Source organism: Orycteropus afer, unplaced genomic scaffold (genome assembly GCF_000298275.1).
Source record: "Orycteropus afer afer isolate SDZICR_OR568_19922 unplaced genomic scaffold, OryAfe1.0 scaffold00239, whole genome shotgun sequence".
NCBI lineage: Eukaryota > Metazoa > Chordata > Mammalia > Tubulidentata > Orycteropodidae > Orycteropus > Orycteropus afer.
In genome coordinates, this window is record NW_006921826.1 from 5,238,846 (window position 1) to 5,257,228 (window position 18,383).

The 18,383-nt window shown below is 40.7% G+C and overlaps 1 protein-coding gene across 1 annotated transcript in view; it reads left to right on the forward strand.

The window, feature by feature from the left end:
- KIF26B (kinesin family member 26B) overlaps positions 1-18,383 on the forward strand; it is a 781,172-nt gene that overhangs the window by 620,368 nt on the left and 142,421 nt on the right. The window contains exon 6 of the mRNA XM_007949154.1: positions 15,355-15,561. Within this exon, the coding sequence (XP_007947345.1) occupies positions 15,355-15,561 (207 nt within the window). The remainder of the gene's footprint in view (positions 1-15,354; positions 15,562-18,383) is intronic.

The following is an 18,383-nucleotide window of genomic DNA, read 5'->3' on the forward strand; positions in this document are numbered from 1 at the left end:
CTGGCGCGGGATCGGGCAGTGTTTCGTTCTGCTGTACATGGGGTCGCTATGACTCGGAAATGACTCGACGGCACTTAACAACAACAACAACAAGTGATACTGCCTCAGAAACCCAAGGAGGGGTCGCTACGACTCGACGGCACATAACAACAACAACACTGTTTCCTAAGCTTGCTGTCTCATCTTCTGAGTTTCTTTTGTCATCATTCCAGGTAGACAGTTCTTAGAAGAGCATAATGCTCAAGACAGACCTTTTTTATTCGTTAAGCTAAACTATTGTTCAGTTTTGAGAAGACCTAAGGGATATTTTAGTTTAAGGTTTAAAGATTATCTCAGGGCAATAGTTTCAGGGGTTCATCTAGCCTTCATGGCTCCAGGATGTCTTCTATGGAATATTTGATCAAAATGTTCCATATTGGTAGCCTGGCACAATCCAGTTCTTCTGGTCTCATGGCGGGAGGCAGTTGTTCATGCATTAACCACATAATCCATATCCTCCTCATGTTCCTTACTTTCCTTCTTCCTCTTTTCTGGGTGAATAGGGACCAATTGTTGTGCTTTGGATGGCCACTTGCAAGTTTATAAGATCCCAAGCACTACTCATCAAACTAGGAGGCAGAACAGTAACACTGAACATGTTATTAGGCCAATTAACTGGGATAGTCCATGAAACATGTCCCATGATCTTAAACCAAGAAACCAGATCCCATAAAGTTTTTTGGTTATACATAAGCAGCTTTTTTTTTTTTTTTTTTTTTAGGGATAGGGAATGTCATTGTTATAAATATATCTACCACACAACTTTTGTCAATTAAACGTTTTACAGGCATACAACTTATTGATGGCAATTACAATAATTGGCTGTGCAACCTTATCCTTAACCAGCTGATATTTCTATCACCATTAACCCTCCTTTTTCCCCTTCTTCCCTCCTTGGTTGTCTACTAGTAAACTTCGGTCTCTATACATTTGTCTTTTCTTGTCTTTTTATAAGTGAGATCATAACAATATTCTTTTGCAACTGACTTATTTTACTCAGCATGTCTCCCGACTCCATTCATACTGTAGCATGTATCTAGATGTCATTTCTCCTACTGGCTGAGCAGTATTCCATTGTACATACGTACCACCTTTTGTTTAACCATTCATCTGTTGATGAGCATTTAGATTATTTTGGCATTCTAAGTGTTTTGGCATTTAGATCTTTTGGCTATTGTGAATAGTGCTGCAATGAGCATAGCTGTACAAGTCTGTGTGTCTCTGCTTTCAGATCTTTGGGGCATATGCCTAGAAGTGGAATTGTTGGGTCATATGATAGTTTTGCTTTTAGTTTTTGAGGAACCCCACATCCTCACCAACATTTGTTATTTATTTTTGTCTTAACCATCCTCGTGGGAGTGTAATGGTATCTCATTGTAGACTTGATTTGCATCTTTCTGATGACTAATGATGCTGGTATCCTTTTATGTGTTTGGTGGTCATTTGAATGTCCTCTTTGATGAAATATCTATTCACATCTTTTGCCCATTTTAAGATTGGGTTATTTGTCTTTTTGTTGTTAGTTTTTGAAATTTTATATATTTATTGATTGTTCAGTTCTTATCAGATACATGGTTTTGAAGATATTCTCCAAGTCTGTAGCTTGTCTTTTCACTTTTTCAGTAAAGCCTTTTGAGGAACAAAAGATTTTAATTTTTATGAAGCCCTTTTATTTTTGTCTTTTCCTGTTTGTTCTTTTGTTATATATCAGATAATCCATTGCTAAAAGCCAGACCTGACAGCATTGGCCCTGCTTTTTCTTCTAAGAATTTTATGGTTTTAGTTTGCATTGAGGTCCTTAACCCTTTCATTACCTGTGAGATATATAGCACCCATCTACATTTTCCTCTTCTGGGGTTTATCGGACAGTTGCTTTCCTACTGACACTGCACACCGCCATCAGGAGGGGACCTGCATAACTGTTTGAAATGGAAAAATGGATGTGTACCACAAATTGCCATTTTTACAAGGTATTGTATGAAGTCATATGTGTCCCACCAAAATATAACAAAGTCCACAGAGAAATATGTGTCCCCTAGGCCAGTGGGACATATGCATTCCACCACTGCTACCCCACAAAGTCTAGAAGGGCACACTCAATTAGAGATACTCAGTGATTCAGCATGCATTCCGTTAATGAAAAAAACATTTTAGCAACAAAGAATTTAAATCAAAAAATAATTCAGTCCTGACAAGGTTTTAATCTATTTCGAATTTGTTTTTCTGTATGGTCTGAGGCATGGATCCTGTTTCATACATGTCAGGCTTTGATGAAAATTACATTTCCCTAACATTCTACATTGTAGGTAAAAATAGTCCAGAGTTCAACCACCTGACCCAAAAGATCCCTCAGATGCTTTTGCTCAGTAGGATAATTCCCTTTGTTTCTTATTTTCCTTCTCCCTCCTTTTCCTGAGACTAAGGTTGCACAGTTTTAGGCTGGAGAAGTAGTCCAATCTTAGAGTATGCATGCCCATGGCTTTCCTAGGAAGGACAACCAAGCCTGCATGTAACCCAGCCTCCCCACTGGGACTGAGAAAGATACCTGCTTTCCCACTACCATGCATGCAGAGCCTCCTAGGCCTGGAAGGGTCTGAAATATAACTGAGTGGCTCTGTACTTGCTTCCCAGACACTGGACTCTCAGGAAGTATTGAGAACCCAAGCTTATGCTATCGCCTCAGTTCTGTTCAGGTTTCGTCCGTTGGTGATACTATCAAGAACTAATTATTGTACTATGAGAGATGTCCCATATTTAAAGAACTTGGGAGCCAGCACACAGACCAGTTTTAAAAAATAGTTACTGTGGAGTTGACTCCAACTCATAGTGACCCCATGTGTGTTAGAGTAGAATTATGCTCCATAGGATGTTTTTCTTTTTTAAATATTTTATTCTGTTTTAGGTGAAAGTTTACATAGCAAATTAGTTTCCACTTCAACAATTCATATATAAATTGTTCCATGACCTTAGTTGCTGCCATTGCAACGTGTTGGCACTCTCCCCGTTTCCACCCTGCCTTCCCCATTTCCGTCCTCCCAGCTTCCCTGCTCTTCCTTATTTTCTATCCTTTGCTTTTGCAGAAATGTTGCCCGTTTTGTCTTGTATAGTTGACACTATAAGGGGCACATTCCTCACAGGTGTTATTGTTTCTTTTATAGACCAATCTATTATATGGCTGAAAGGTGACTTCTGAGAGTGGCTTCAGTTCCAAATTAAAAGGGTGTCTGGGCGACAGTCTTGTGGGTCCCTCCACTCTCTATCATTCTCATAAGTCTGGTCTTTTTAGGCATCTGAGTTTTGTTCTACATTTTTATTCCATTCTATAACTGGGATCTTCTATTGTGCCCCTGGTCAGAATGATTGGTAGTGGTATCATCTAGTTCTTCTCATCTCAGGCTAAAGGAGGCGGTGTTCATGTGGGTCATTAGTCCTATAGATGGTTTCTTTTTTTTTTTTTCTTTTCTTTTCTCTATAGACGGTTTCTTTGAATCTTTGGTTTTCACCATTCTCTTTTGCTCTAGACAGGTGGAAACCAATAGTTGTAACTTAGATGGCCTCTTGCAAGCTTTTAACACCCCAGATGCTACTTACCAAACGAGAATGTTTCTTTATGAGCTATGTTATGCCAATCAACCTACATGTCCTCTGAGACTATGGTCCTGAGCCTTCAAATCCTGTAACTGAGTCCTATGAGGTGTTGGATATGTCTAGAAAGTTTCTATAACAGTGCTCCCTATTGCTCTATTATATATACATGAATATGTATGCTGCACATACAAATATGTTTATACAAATGCTCATAACTGTACCTATATATGCACATGCATGTGCTCTCATACACTCTCCGATACCTATATAGCATACATAGGTACTCTATAACCACTCACAAATTTTTGGTTATTATTACTGTTGTTGCAGAACTGTATATGTTATAGCATTTACCATAATCATCCTTTATTCTGACATACCTTTCACTGTCTTCATTTACCTCAGTCATGTTGTAAATGGATGACTTCCTCTAAATTTTGTATTGTCTTTCCCTTCACCAGAATTAGTAAGCATCTGTTATCTAGTAATTGATTCTCCTTCCCTCCCCCTCCCATCCTTGATAACCATCAAAGAATGTTGCTTTCTGTGTGTAAACCTATTCTTGACTTTTTATTAAATTGGTATCATACAATATTTGTCCTTCTGTGATTGACTTACTTCACTCAGCATAATTTCCTCCAGATTCATCCATATTATAAGATGTTACAGAGACTCATCACTGTTCTTTAGTGTTGTATAATATTTCAGTGTATATGTACCACATTTTGTTTATCCATTCATCTGTTGATGTGCACTTAGGTTGTTTCCATCTTTTTGCCATTGTGAATAATACTGCAATGAATATAAGTGTTCATATGTTTCATAGGGTTTTCAGTGGCTGATTTTGGGGAAGAGATAGCCAAGCCTTTCCTCAGTGGTGCCTCTGGGTGGACATGAACCTTTTGGTTAGCAGCCCAGTGTGTTAACCACTTGCATACAAAACAGTGTTCCTAAAACTCAATTTTATAGAGGAAATGGGCTTAAGTGATGAATGCCAGAAAGATATATACTTAATTACTCTATGACCATGGTTGCTGCCTTTTTGTTTTAGGTAACTGGATTGTTATTATAGTGTTTTACCAAATTCCATGATATAACTGGTAGCTAGTTTTTCTAGCAGGCACCTGACTGGACTATTTGACTTATTTTCAGAGTATGGGGTTTTATCCATCTAAGTCAAAGTCCAGAAGCAGTGTAATATTGAAATTCACAGCTGGGGCACAAAGAGACATGAGCAATAAGGTACAGAAGACATGAGATCAAGTGTCACATTAGCAAACTGAAGTTTTGATATTTATAATAAACTAGACTGGAAAAAAAAAAAAAAAAAACCTTTACTTTGGTCCTGTTGTTTTCCTAGCCAAACAGCATATCTTTGGTGACAGGTCTGAATGATCAGGCACAGCATTTCTGAGTGTTTGCTATTTAAAACAGATCTATTATTTAGGTCTTTAGTCATAACACAGGAGTGAGCTGTTGTGGTAATTTGCCCCATGATGAACAATAATTGCCAAAATCTAAACTGAGTACATCTGAAAGAGTTCTAATTTCAAGGGTGCCCACAGCTGCTTTTCTCAAAAATTCCTTCCATTCTATCTTATCTTTTGAGTGAATGTTTCCAGACTCTAGGCATAATAGTAGTCCTATGAAGTAATTTAAAAAATCTCCAGTTGTCACTCACCCAGTGTTTACCAAAAATCAGGCAAGAGAGAAGAAAGAGTAGGTCAAAGTTGGGAGACCTAAACTTAACCTTGCATCTGTAAAAGTTGGGTGGCCTTGGGCAAACATATTCTGTACCTCAGTTCTGTATTATATGGTAGGATTGCACTTTCTCTCCCTGTGTCTGTCATATGGTCACAGACGACCGAGAATCTAGCGACTCTAGTCTCCTGAACTCCTATGTCAAAGGAGGGTACAGAGAGAGCTGGGAAAGCAATAATTATCTGTTTGATGTCTGCGTAAACAGGTTCCTATAACACCATCATGGATGTGGGCTCATATACCTGTAACTATTATTTATTGAGGACCTACTTTGTACGATGTGCTTAGCATGAATATTTGTTTAATAATTGCACTCGTTTTTCTAGAATAGGGATTGTTATACCAAGTTTATGGTTGAGGAACCTATCCTAAAAGAATATGTTTGTAGTCAAACAGCTAGTAAGAGGCAGAATCTGTCTGAATTCAAAGTTCACGGTCTTTCCAATAGACTCAGTAGCTTCCATAATCATCATCATAATTATAGTTAATTTATTGAGCATTCATTATGTCACAAGCAGTGTTATAAGGGATTTTATGTGCATTAGTTCTTTCCATTATCACAGCACTGCTAGGGAAATACTGTTATTGTTACTGATTTATAGATGTGGCATGGAGAAAGTTAAATAACTCATCTATGATCCCATAGCTAGTAGTAAAAGGTCCAGCCAGGATTCAAACCCAGACAGCCTGTCTTCAGATGAGGGCCCACCTTCTAGACTATACTCCTCGTAAGTCATGGGGAGGAGACCCTGACAGTGAATGTTATTAACATTGGGGTAGGTCATCTAGGATGCTCAGAATCCCAGACTTGCTTCTCTTCAATCCTGAGAAAGGATTGTCTTAGGAAGTACCTTTTAAGCAGCTCATCCATTTAAAATAAGTTCCCTAATACAACAGGCTAACAGATGAGGTCTCTTCAAAATAGGCCACTGTCAAGAGTTCCAATCCTTCCTGACAGACCAACCCTGAAATGTGTCTGTCTGCCTCCTCACAGCCTGACAGGCTCTTTCCCAGGCCTGCTAATTGGTGTGAGGGACCCTCCTCCCCAAGGCTGCTGGCCATTAGCAGTGCCTCACAGGAAGGGCTTTTGCCTTGGTTTCACACTCCCCCTCTCCAGCTCTGCAGTCCCTTGCATGCTGATGAGGAGCTGTGGGGAGTGTTCCTCCCCCTCTACTCCCTGAAGCACTTCTTCATTGAGTACATCTCATTACTGGGCTCCATTTTCTGGTCTTGCACATGTTCTCTCACACTTAGCTTTATTGTGCCACCACTTGTCACCTTTCCCAGCCTTGCTTTAATAATGTAAATCTTCCCTCTCTGATGGCTCCCTGCTCATTACTTGCTGTCTGACACCTCAGGCGTTCACCCATTGGCACCTGAAAACCAGTCACCCACAGTGCAGGGACAGGGCCCACCCCCTAAAAAACCTCTATCACCTTAAGGCTAGTTCAGCTCTGGCCCAGCCCCAGGTGGAACAGGTTCAAGCCCTGGTAGGTTTGGAGGAGAGACAGAGCACCTTCCTGGCTCCAGCCCAGGATGCTCACAATAGGGAAAGCAGGTCAAGGCCACTGCTGTATCCTATTTGCCAGGTAATTGTCTCTGGGCAAGTCACTTAAGTACACTGAACCTCAATTTCCTTAGTCTCAAAGTAGGGATTATGGTGGAGTTCTGGGATGGTGTAAACAGTGAACATGCTCAGCTGCTAACTGAAATGTTGGAGATTCAAGCACATGCAGAAGTGCCTCGGAAGAAATTTCAGCCATTGAAAATGCTACACAACACAGTTCTACCCTGACACACATGGAGTCACCGTGAGTCTGAGTCAACTCAACGGCAACTGGTAACTGGTAGGGGTGATGGTAGAAATAATTATAATAGCACTTCCTTAACAAAATTGTGCAGAACCAAATGAAAATAAAATATGTGAAAGTCCTTTGTCAATTGTAAGATTTGTGAAATTTATCAAGAAGTTATGGTGGTGGTGTTGATAGCAAAAATTGAGTGAGCAATTTTGTCAACTTTGAGCAGACACAATCCAAAAATTGACCTTGAGAGCTTCTCAGCTTCCTATTATCTGTCCTCTCACCCTCAATACAGCACTGGATTAGATTATTCTGGGCTCTCTCCAAGGTGATTATAAGCTCAGAATCAAACTCACTGCCATTGAGTCATTTGTGACTTGTAGTGATCCCCATTGGGTTTGGGAGGCAGTAAATCTTTGTGGATGTAGATTGTCTCATTTTCCTTTTGCTGGTGGGTTTGAACCGCCATCCTTCTGGTTAGCAGTCAGATGCCTTAGGCATTGTGCCATCAGAGCTCCTTAAGGTGATTATAGCCTCATTTATTTATTAATATGTTATATATGACTAAGGTTGCATTTTTATGCAAAGAAATTCAACCACAGTTAGTTTTGTCCTGTAACTAACAACTTAATGGTACTTACTGTCTCCGGGGTCCCTTTAGGTGTTGATCTGTGCTTCTGTAATGATAATTGTGGTTTGATGGACAAATGGCTTTGTAAAATATGTGTAAAAGCCCCCTCTGTAAATTCAGGGATTACAACCTGCTTGGTTCTCCCATGTATTTCCTGGTGCTGGAATTACTTGTGACATCCAAGTACATACTATTTGGCATGTGATTCCTGTGGTCTTCTAAAAAATAAATAAATAAATCTTTGAAACTTTTCAGTCTTATGAAATTATCAAGATGTTTCTTGAAAAAAGAAAGGCATTTTATATTATTTAGAAATTTTACCAGAAAAAATGTTTAAGCCTTCTTCTTTTATAAAACCCAATTTTAATGTACCTCTTTACACATCTTTGCCTATCTCCCCTATCAGGTTAAGTAGGGACATTGAATGAACTATGAAAACATTATGCTGAGTGAAATAAGTCAGACATAAAAGGAAAATTATTGAATGATCCCATTTATATGAAATATCCAGAATGTACAAATGCGTAGAAACCAAAGTTCATTAGTGTTACTTGGGGTCAGTGAGAGAGGAAACGGCGGGGTGGGGGGTGTTTTTGATAAGGGTGATGAAAAAGATTTGGAAGCAGATAGTGGGGATTGTTGATTGTTGCACAATGCAGTGAATGAAGTAAATGTCACTGAACTGTACACGTAAAAATGGTTGAAATGATTTGTTACATATATATTTCACCATAATAAAACTTTTAAAAATTAAAAGTGGGATGAAAGGAGAGTCATATTTGTGGAGTTCAGTGTGCCAGTGGTGGGTTAGCAATGCAATCTTACATTGTGTTATTTAAAGAGGAAAGAGCTCTTTAAATAATGGCTGGAAAATTGCACCTTTCATGCTTGGAGTGTGTTTTAGATCCATCAGAATCTTTTACGATAGATTTGTCAGAATGTCCTAGCATGGAAGGGTATAGACAGTAGCTGAATTTCTTGGTGGATCAGAAAAGCAAGTGTGTGGAGAGGAATGCATATTGAGAAGTATACATTATTGAAATTTCCCATCTCTCCAATTATCTTAGTTAGAATGGTTGGGGGATTTTCCTGAAATGACTAATGTACTGTAAGCAGACAGTGTGAACACATCCAGCATATTGCCTGCTCAAGGCAGAAAATAAAGGAATAAAATACATTTAGCTCAAATCAAAGTTTGGATGGAATTACTCACCTTTCACTATAATGTAAACAGATCATAAACCAAACCAAACCAAATCTATTGCCCTGAGTCAATTCCAACTCACAGTGAAGCACAGAGTAGAACTGCCCCATTGGATTTCTAGGCTGTAATTATTATGGAGGCAGACTGCTACATCTTTCTCCTGGAGAGCGACTGGTGGGGTCAAACCTCCAACCTTTCAGTTAACAGCTGAGTGCTTAACCAAACCATATATTTTTAAATTTAATTTTGAGCGGAGCAGTGTGATAGGGAGGACAATTTTTTTTCTTTATCTCACTCGTCTCTATGTGTGTACTTATTAAAGAAAGGTTTGCTTTAATTTTCAAAATTAAGCCTAGGAAAAAGACTTCTGATGTCATTAAGTTGATGTAGAAAGCCTACTTTACACTAGCTGATATGAGGAATACAATTTATTTCTTTTTCTTAATTAATAACACTTTACACCTATATATTGCTTTACAGTGTATCTTTATCTCTTTGGTTCTTCAAATCTTTATCTCTTTGGTTCTTCACAACTGTACTTCAAGGGCTATTCTAGAGATAAGAAAACCAAGATAAGAAAATCAAGGAGATGAGATGTTTACCTTAGGTCACACAGCCACTCAGTAGTGGTGACAACCTGCCTCCTGGCTCCTAATTCACTGCTGTGCCCATTACGCTCAGGTGCTTGTACCAAGGGAAGTACACTTGTTTTAGATACTCTTGTGGGCCCTCTTGTTATCTCATTTACTTTTTCCCTCAAGAACTGAATCCTTCTCTCAACTGTGTAGAAACCAGGAAGGGTTTTCTGCTTTGCACTGAACATAACATGGTGCTACTTTTAATCGTTTTGTGGGCTTTTAACCCACAGTCCACACTTTGGCTTTCTCATCTGATCCATATTTTTGCAGATCACATTTCACCATGAAGAATCCTGGCCTCACCATCACCACCACTTCCCTCAGTAGTAGGGAAATGATCCTGGCTAGAGTGGCTGTAAGAAGTGATGCACTATACTTGGTTGTGCTGTCTCATTAGATGATTGTTTGGTTTTAAAATCTCTCTTCCAGCCTTACTTTTTCTATGTTTTTCTGCCATTCTTCCTGTTGGTGGCGTTTGATCAATTTCTCTTATTTGCCAGAGACCCAGAGTGCTGGAAATGATGAATGCACTTGGCTGCTAACTGAAAGGTTAGAGGATTGGGTCCACACAGAGGTACCTCAGAAGAAAGTCCTGGTGATTCACTTCTGAAAAATCAGCCACTGAAAACCCTGTGGGGCGCCGTTCTCCTCTCACACACATGGCATCTCCATGAGTCAAAGTTGACTCGATGGCAACTGGTTTATCTTATTTGCCTCTGAGTTACCTCAGGGAAGTATTTCCAGAAACATGAATAAGGTGTGGAAGGTTTAAAGATGATCGTAATATTGCTGGGGTTATTCCGAAAGGTATTTCTAGTTAAGTTTCTACTGGTCATTCTTAAAAATTTTACTTAGATACCAGTGTAAAAGGAGCTAAAATTTAAAAATGTAAAGGAACTTATAGATATTCATGGTTAACTCTGTAGCCTGTAATCTTGAAGAGAAAAAAACTACTTATCATTATCAACATACTTTTATTGGTTACTTCCTGTGACCAAAACACAGGTTAGGATACAGCCCATTGTTTTATATGTGTCTGTTTGTTGTTGTTAGTTGCTTTGACTCATGGTGACCATATTTATGATAGAAACAGTCCCTGGTCCTGTGCCATCTTCACAATAGTTGGTATGCTCAAGTCCATCATTGTGGCCACTCTCTATTTTGAATGCCTTCCAACCTAGGAGATAAGACTCCTAGCACTATATTGAACAATATTCTGTTGTGATCCATAAGATCATTGGCTAACGTTCAGAAATAGATCAACAGGCCTTTCTCCCTCATCTGTCTTAGTCTGTAAACTTAGCTGAAACCTGTCCACCATTTGTGACCCTGCTGGTATTTGAAATACCAATGGTATAGCTTTCAGACTCATAGCAGCATGAAAGCCAGCACAGTGTGAACAACTAACAGATGGTATGTGTCTATGGAGGGCCTTCACTGTGATGTCCTCAAAAGGAGTTTAAATGAAGCTCATGAGCAAGAACGATCGATGGGGTTCTCTGTTCCTTCATAAACCTTGCTATCATCTGTGCTCTTTATCTGCTTAGTGAAGGATTCTTTGAATGGTCAAATTTGCCCCAAATCCTTCTAAGCCTTATAGTCTGGAGAAAGCTTCCAGCCAGAAGCTTCTGGGTAGAGAAGTGGGCAGAGGGAGCCTCCTCTGTCTGCACCACATGTCTTCACTCTATGACTGGGGACAAATAGGGCTCTCTATCTGCTGTGATCACATAGGGCTAACAGTGAGCGACTAGGGGGCCCACTCCTCATTAGCCTCCACTTGGGCTGTGGTGGCTGGCGGTGATTGCTTCTACATTGATGGAGTGTTTGTACAGTTCAAGCATCTCGGCAAGTCTCTATCAATTCCTTTCTCCCTCGCTCCATAAGGAGGTGCTGAAATGATTAATGAGCAGGACATAAAGACAACTGCTGCCCAGAGCAACAGCTGTCTTGCACCATCCACAGAATAATTAGATAAATGAGGCCAAAGTGGGATCTCACCCGGTGGGGACTTTGGTGCAGGAAGTGCTCATCTCCTTTTGGTTGCATTGGGACTTCAGGCCCTCCTTCCCTCCATCTGACTGTTTCTTCAGTTTCCCATCCTCTCTATTCCCACCAGGTCTGCCATTGGGGCTAAGGCAGTGACTGTCCTCCCTTTTCCCTGAGAGCTCTGGAGAAGGCTGTGTGTGCTAACGACCACCTAGACCCTCTACCCAGAGCAGCAGGGAGAGGAAGGTAGAGTAGATAATGCCAAGAACCTGGACAGTATTTGTAACAAAAGCTAGAGCTTCTGGCAAAATGTCTGGGGGACTTTCTTGTTCACAAGTGGTATCTCCTGAGCACTTTAATTACAGAGGATTGAGCAGGAGGTTGAGTGCTGGACGAAAGGAATAACAACACAAAGGAAGTGAAGCAGAAAAACCTAATTTCCTTCCTTTAAAGAAAGAAAGAAAAATCTCCATTTATTTAAATGAATGCAAAGAAAAGAAAATAGTGACATTTCCCCCAGCCAGAGTCCAGTGGGTTTTTAAAGAGCCAAGCATCTCCTTGGCCACACCAGCAGCTGGGAGCTGCAGCCTGTCTGCAGAAATTCAACTGCAGGCATTGAACTTAATTAAGATGCAGGAGTGTTCCTCCTGAACAAATGACTCACTAATTCAGCCCCTTCTTTTCTGCTTCTTATTGTAGGCTCTTGCCTGGCTTAGCTCATATTTTAAATTCAGCACCTCTAGTTACCCAGAGATTGCATGCAAAATTGGGAAATGGAAATGCAGTGGACCATGTGAGTCCATCAGTTCTGCCTGGCCTTGCAGCATCAACTTGCGACGTGCAGAGGCTGGGCTAGGAAATTTTCATATAGGAAGCCAGAGGCCCCAGATCCAACCAAAAGCTGCAGTTTGAATATGTGCTCTTAACACGCCTGCTGTGTTACTGGGACAAATCTATAGAAATAACTGAAACTGCAACAAGACTGTAGAAATTCACAGCAAACAAGGAAATGATCAGAGTGGAATGCAGACAGACATAGCAGTTACTTCAGTCTATGCAGTGACTGTGGGATTTCATGGTATTTTACTAAAAGGAGTCTTGTCAGGCCTAGCACTTAATAATTGGATCTGTTTATAGTGCTTCCCCATGGTATCCTGTTTGTGATTCATGGCATCCAGAGTCTAGGGCATGGAGTTCTAAAACCTTATCGTTAACACTGTGAATAGAAAATAGTCGGATATCAGGATCTGGAGTCAAGCAAGTAAGGGGAGAAGGGAGGAAGAAAAGCAGGAACCAAGCCCCCACCAAGTGCTCAGAACCACAATCAGCAGGTCACAGATTAACACATTGAATGCTCACAACAGTCCCATGAGGCAGGCTTTGTTTTTCCTGTCATACAGGTGAGAGAACTGAGACTCAGAGAAGTTTGAGTATTTGTGGGAGGTAGCAATTGTCAGAATGGAAAATCTGGGCTTTGGAGTCAGACAGAAGTGAGTTCAGATCCCAGCTTTACCACCTGCAAGTGCAGTGTTGTGTGACAATCATTTAACATCTCTAAACCAGTTTTCTGGGAGCTCTGGTAGCGTAGTGCCTAAGGCACTTGACTGCTAACTAGAAGGCTGGTGGTTCAAACCCACCAGCCACTCCTCAGAAGGAAGATGGGACGATCTATTTCCGTAGTGATACTGCCTCAGAAACCCAAGGAGGGGTCGCTATGAGTCGGGTCCAACTCAACGGTATATAACAACAACAACAGCAAACCAGTTTTCTTATCTGTAATACAGGGATAAGTATGTCTACTCAGTGAAGATTGTTGTGAGGATTAAATAGCACATAACAGACCCTCAGACAATGGTAGGTATCATTATGCACCATTATAATGGGAGAACCACAATTAGAATCCAAAGAGAACAGCCTCATCCCAACTTCATACTCCTTCTACCACACACTCACCCTCTGGATCCACCGGTGGCAAAAATTTAAAATTTTTTTTTTTTAAATGAAAATTGCTATCAAGTTAACTCTGACTTGTGGAGACTCCATATGTGTCAGAGCAGAACTTTGCTCCATAGAGTTTTCAGTGGCTGATTTTTCAAAAGTAGATCCCCAGGCTTTTCTTCCAAGGTGCCTCTGGGTGGACTTGAACTTTCAACATTTCACTTAGCAGATGAGTATGCTAACTGCTTGCACCAACCACCCAGGAACTCCGCTGGATCCACACATCAGTATCGTTCTTACGTTATGAGAACAAGCACAGAGGGGGACAGGGCAGTACATCTCAGGAGCTCAGTGCCCTGGGAATCAGTCTCATTTCAGCTTTGTACTCTTCAAATTAGTTTCCATGTCTTAGCAGACAGAACTCAGAAGTGCAGGAGGGTGACCTCATTCCCTTATGCATAATATTCTCTGAACATTTCTGTATGTTTGAAATATTTTATTTAAAAATGTACAACCTCCCTCCCCCCAAAATTGCATAACTGAGATTTCATTGAACCTAACAACTGACTAGGGGAGCTCTGGTGGCATAGTACCTAAGGCATTTGACTTCTAATCAGAATGCTGGCAGTTCAAACCTACCAGCCACTCCTCAGAAGGAAGATTGGGCAATCTAATTCCATAGGGACACCGCCTTGGAAACCCAAGGAGGGGTCGATAGCAAGAGAGGGATATTTTCTTTAAATCCTGTATATACATGCAGACCTTACCACATAATGTTACTAAATTTATGTTTCTGCATCTATCTGCCTGCTAGTCCTTGTATTATGCGTCTTTGTATCCCCAATACCTGGATAATACTATAGTAGGTGCTCAAATGACATATGTTGACATGGGACGCATGGTGAACTGAACTAGCAACATGGTAACAAAGAGCTGGTGAAGGAGCAAAATGCCCTCCTTGGCAGAGGACATTAGCCTCCAGACCTGTGTGTGTGTGGCTTTAGCCTGATTTTCACCTGCCTTAGGCCTCCAGGGCAACCAGCCCATTTCCTTAAGTACCACACTCAATCAGAGGAGTGAGGCTGGCCTGGCTGTCAGCACTGGTTATGCTCATGTTGAATTACTCAGAAGGTGGGTTAAAGGTGCACTGCCTCCTGCTTCCCACAGAGATACGCTTTCATTCCCTGAGATGACAACTTCTGTACACTCACTTAATGGGATTCCAAATAACATGTTTTGAACAAACTTTTTTATCGCAGTTGCCCCTTGGGACACATTTCAAATCCTGACCATTAAAAACAGGATATCTCATAACTCTCTAATGATGACATTAGTAACTGTGAGTTTTGTCTCCAAGAATCCTGATGAGCACGGGCAAGGAGTAAATTACAGAGCTAACTTTTATGTGCATGGTTTATTGATCTGTGAGCTTCAAGAGAACTGCACTAGCCCCTATAGCTTGGCAGTCCAGATTACCTTTCATCTATGTAACTGGGCCATCAGGTCACAGTTAATTTTCAATTGCATTAATAAAAAGACAAAGAACATGGTGTACCATCTCTGTATTACAGTATTCTACCTGGTAATTATAGACTTATCAGTTTTCCCATGCTCCACTGAGAATTATGCTGCATTTCATTGTAATTTATCATGAGAAAGCTCAATGCTGCCATGTATATTTATGTCTCTAGAGTCCATAAGGATACTCCATCATAAATTGCCCAGCTATCTTAATCCATGAGGTTTCCCATCTTTGTTTCTTAATAGGTGAAAGTGATGCTTCGCATCTGTTCCACGTTGGCTCGTGACACATCAGAATCCAGCTCCTTCTTAAAGGTGGACCCACGGAAGAAGCAAATCACTTTGTATGACCCCCTGACTTGTGGGGGTCAAAATGCCTTCCAGAAGAGAGGCAACCAGGTCCCTCCTAAGATGTTTGCCTTTGATGCAGTTTTTCCACAAGATGCTTCTCAAGTGAGTATAAAACCCTCTCTGAGGCACAGGCAATTTTGATGAGTTTATAAGAAGTATTTACTCATTTACTGGTACCTGTGAGCTGGGAGGTCATCTTCCAGGGTACTGTGATGAACCAGTCCCTTATGTATACGACTTTTAGGAGTCAGTTTGAGCTTCATTGATTAAGGTTGCTATGAGTCAGAATTGACTCCATGGCAGTGGGTTTGGTTTCTTTCTTTCTTTCTTCATTTTTTGAAAAATAATTTGGCCTTTTAAATTACTGATGTCATACTTTGGAAAAGATCAGTGTACTGCAATTTCAAGAGATACAGATTCACAGAAGCAGGGAGACAGCTGATAGGTGTAGAATTTGTGGGAAAGAATGCATCAACTTGCTAGGTGATTGGTCCACTAATGAATGGATGGGCCCGCTCCTGCATGGGCTTCTGGACATGGATAAATAAGAGGGAAAACCAACTTTCAGGGAGCTGGGTTAGAGTTAGGCAGAGTCTTAGAGCCCTTTATGAATGCCCATTGGGGTTGAGAGCAGGTCTCATCCTAGTGAGGTCCTGGCATGGTAGGCAGGGAAACAAGTTGAAATGCAGTCCTGTGGCCTGGATGTGTGTGTGTGTGTGGGGGGGGGCGCGGAGAAGAGAAGCTAGGATATAGCTGTTGTATCAGTAAGCTATTGCTGCATTACAAACCATCCTAAAATTCAGTGGCTTAAAACAGTGAACATTTAGTATATTGCTCACAAGTCTATGGGTCGGCTGAGCAGTTCTCGTCCTAGATCAGCAGACACACATGATCAATCATGGGTTTGGTAGGTAGCTTTGCTAGTCTTGGCTGGGTGCTATTACCTGTTTTGGCATTAGCTGGCTTTAGGCTGGTCTAGAATAGCCTTGGCCAGGACGAGTGGTCTCTCTTCCACATTGTCTCTCATCATCCAGCAGGCTGGCTTGGGTTTGTTCTCATGGCAGTGGCATGCAAGACCTCTTCTAGGCTCAGAATTGATACAACATCACACTACTGACCAAAGCAAGTCACAGGCCCTGATTCAAGAGGAGGTAGAAAAGATAATCTATCTCTTGATGGGAGAAGGGCAAAGTCACATTGAGAGGGGCAAGCATACAGGTGAGGATGAAGAATTATGGCCATTTTTGTTAAATGACAGTGACAATAATTTGTAAGCTATGTGGAAGCCCCAGGTACCAAGATTCCTGTACGATGAGCAGGCATTTAAGTGCATAGTCTACCAGATGTTGCAACTGAATCTTCTAGTTAACATCCATTCTTACTGGGAATGGCTCTGGGAAATTTGATGGATATGGGTAGTACCAAACAGTGCCTACTTCTGTGAGGGACTGGGGATAGGAGAGGGGACATGAGTCTAGGGCTGAATGAGTGCAGATGTAAATAAGTCAGCCAGGTTACAGGTGTACAGTAGTCTGCTTTGCTTGCATTTTGGCATCAGACAGCTACACTTTTCAGATAAATTGCTAGTACCTCCCAAGATATATATAAAACAATGTTTAGTGTGGTAACTAATAGCTTGTAGCAGCACCTGAGGACAATGGTGCTATTAATTGCTAGTTTCAGCTTCTGTTAATTTCTTCTATGTCCACTTCTGAGCACAGAAAGTAATGATGTTCACACAGACTCCTGTATTATACCATAGGCATGTAGGAAACTGACAATGTGGTTTCCAAAGAGTTTCACCTAGAGAAGACAAAGTATTTTATGAATAAGTTCAGTGGTTTCTCTCCTCATTATGTTTATTGTATGTTGTACCACACAATGAATTTAGTAATCTAAACCTGACATTGGGGCTAATAAATGGCCTACAGGTAATTTAATTAATGCAGTTAAAACTTTTCAGAAACAAATCTCCATGAATTGTCAGAATCCCACAGCAAACTCTAAGTTAAGCAGGAACTATTAATGACTTTTAGATTTATTCCAGAAAAAGGAGCCATTTCTATTGTTAATCTTTGCTTACATTTCACAAATTGTTCTCATGCTCAATATACTCAGCACTCATCTGATGGCAGTTTCACTTATTTCAGAATTTTTTCATTTAAAAAAATTTTCCAATATTAAACAACATATATTTGCAGTTTCCAAGTTATTTCGTATGCATTAATCCCTTTGACTCTTGCTAGAATTCTGTGGTATAGAAAAGAGGGGAATTACTATTTTCACATGATAGAAGAGGAAACACAGACTTAAAGATTAAGTCATTTGTTCCTAGTCCCTTTCCTGAGCAGATATCTTTGCTATATTCTTCCAATTAACCTCTGTGTATCCTGTTTGGTTTGCTAGTGAATTTGACCTCCACCATTCTTACCAGCAGTGGGTCCTTGACAAAGACACTTAACCTCTCTGGACCTCAATGTCCTCATCTATAAAAGAAGGATATGACTAAAATACACCTCATCAGTTGCTGTGATTCACTGAGTTGGTATATGTGAGGTATTTTGAACAGAGCCAACCAAAACCCATTGCCATCGATTCAAAGCAACCTTATAGGACAGAGTAGAACAGCCCCCAAAGGGTTTCCAAGGCTGCAAATCTTTACAGAAGCAGACTGCCTCATCTTTCTCCTGTGGAGTGGCTGGTAGGTTGGAACCACTGACCTTTTGGTTAGCAGCAGAACGTTTTAACTACTGTGCTGCCAGACCTCCTAGAACAGAGCCAGGATATACTAAACGCCCAATAGATGTTAGCTGTTACTGCTATTATATCATCATCATTGTTGTTAGCTATTGTCAAGCTGGCCTCCTGACTCATGGGACCCTCATGCTCGACAGTATTGGACTATTATGATCCAGAGGGTTTTC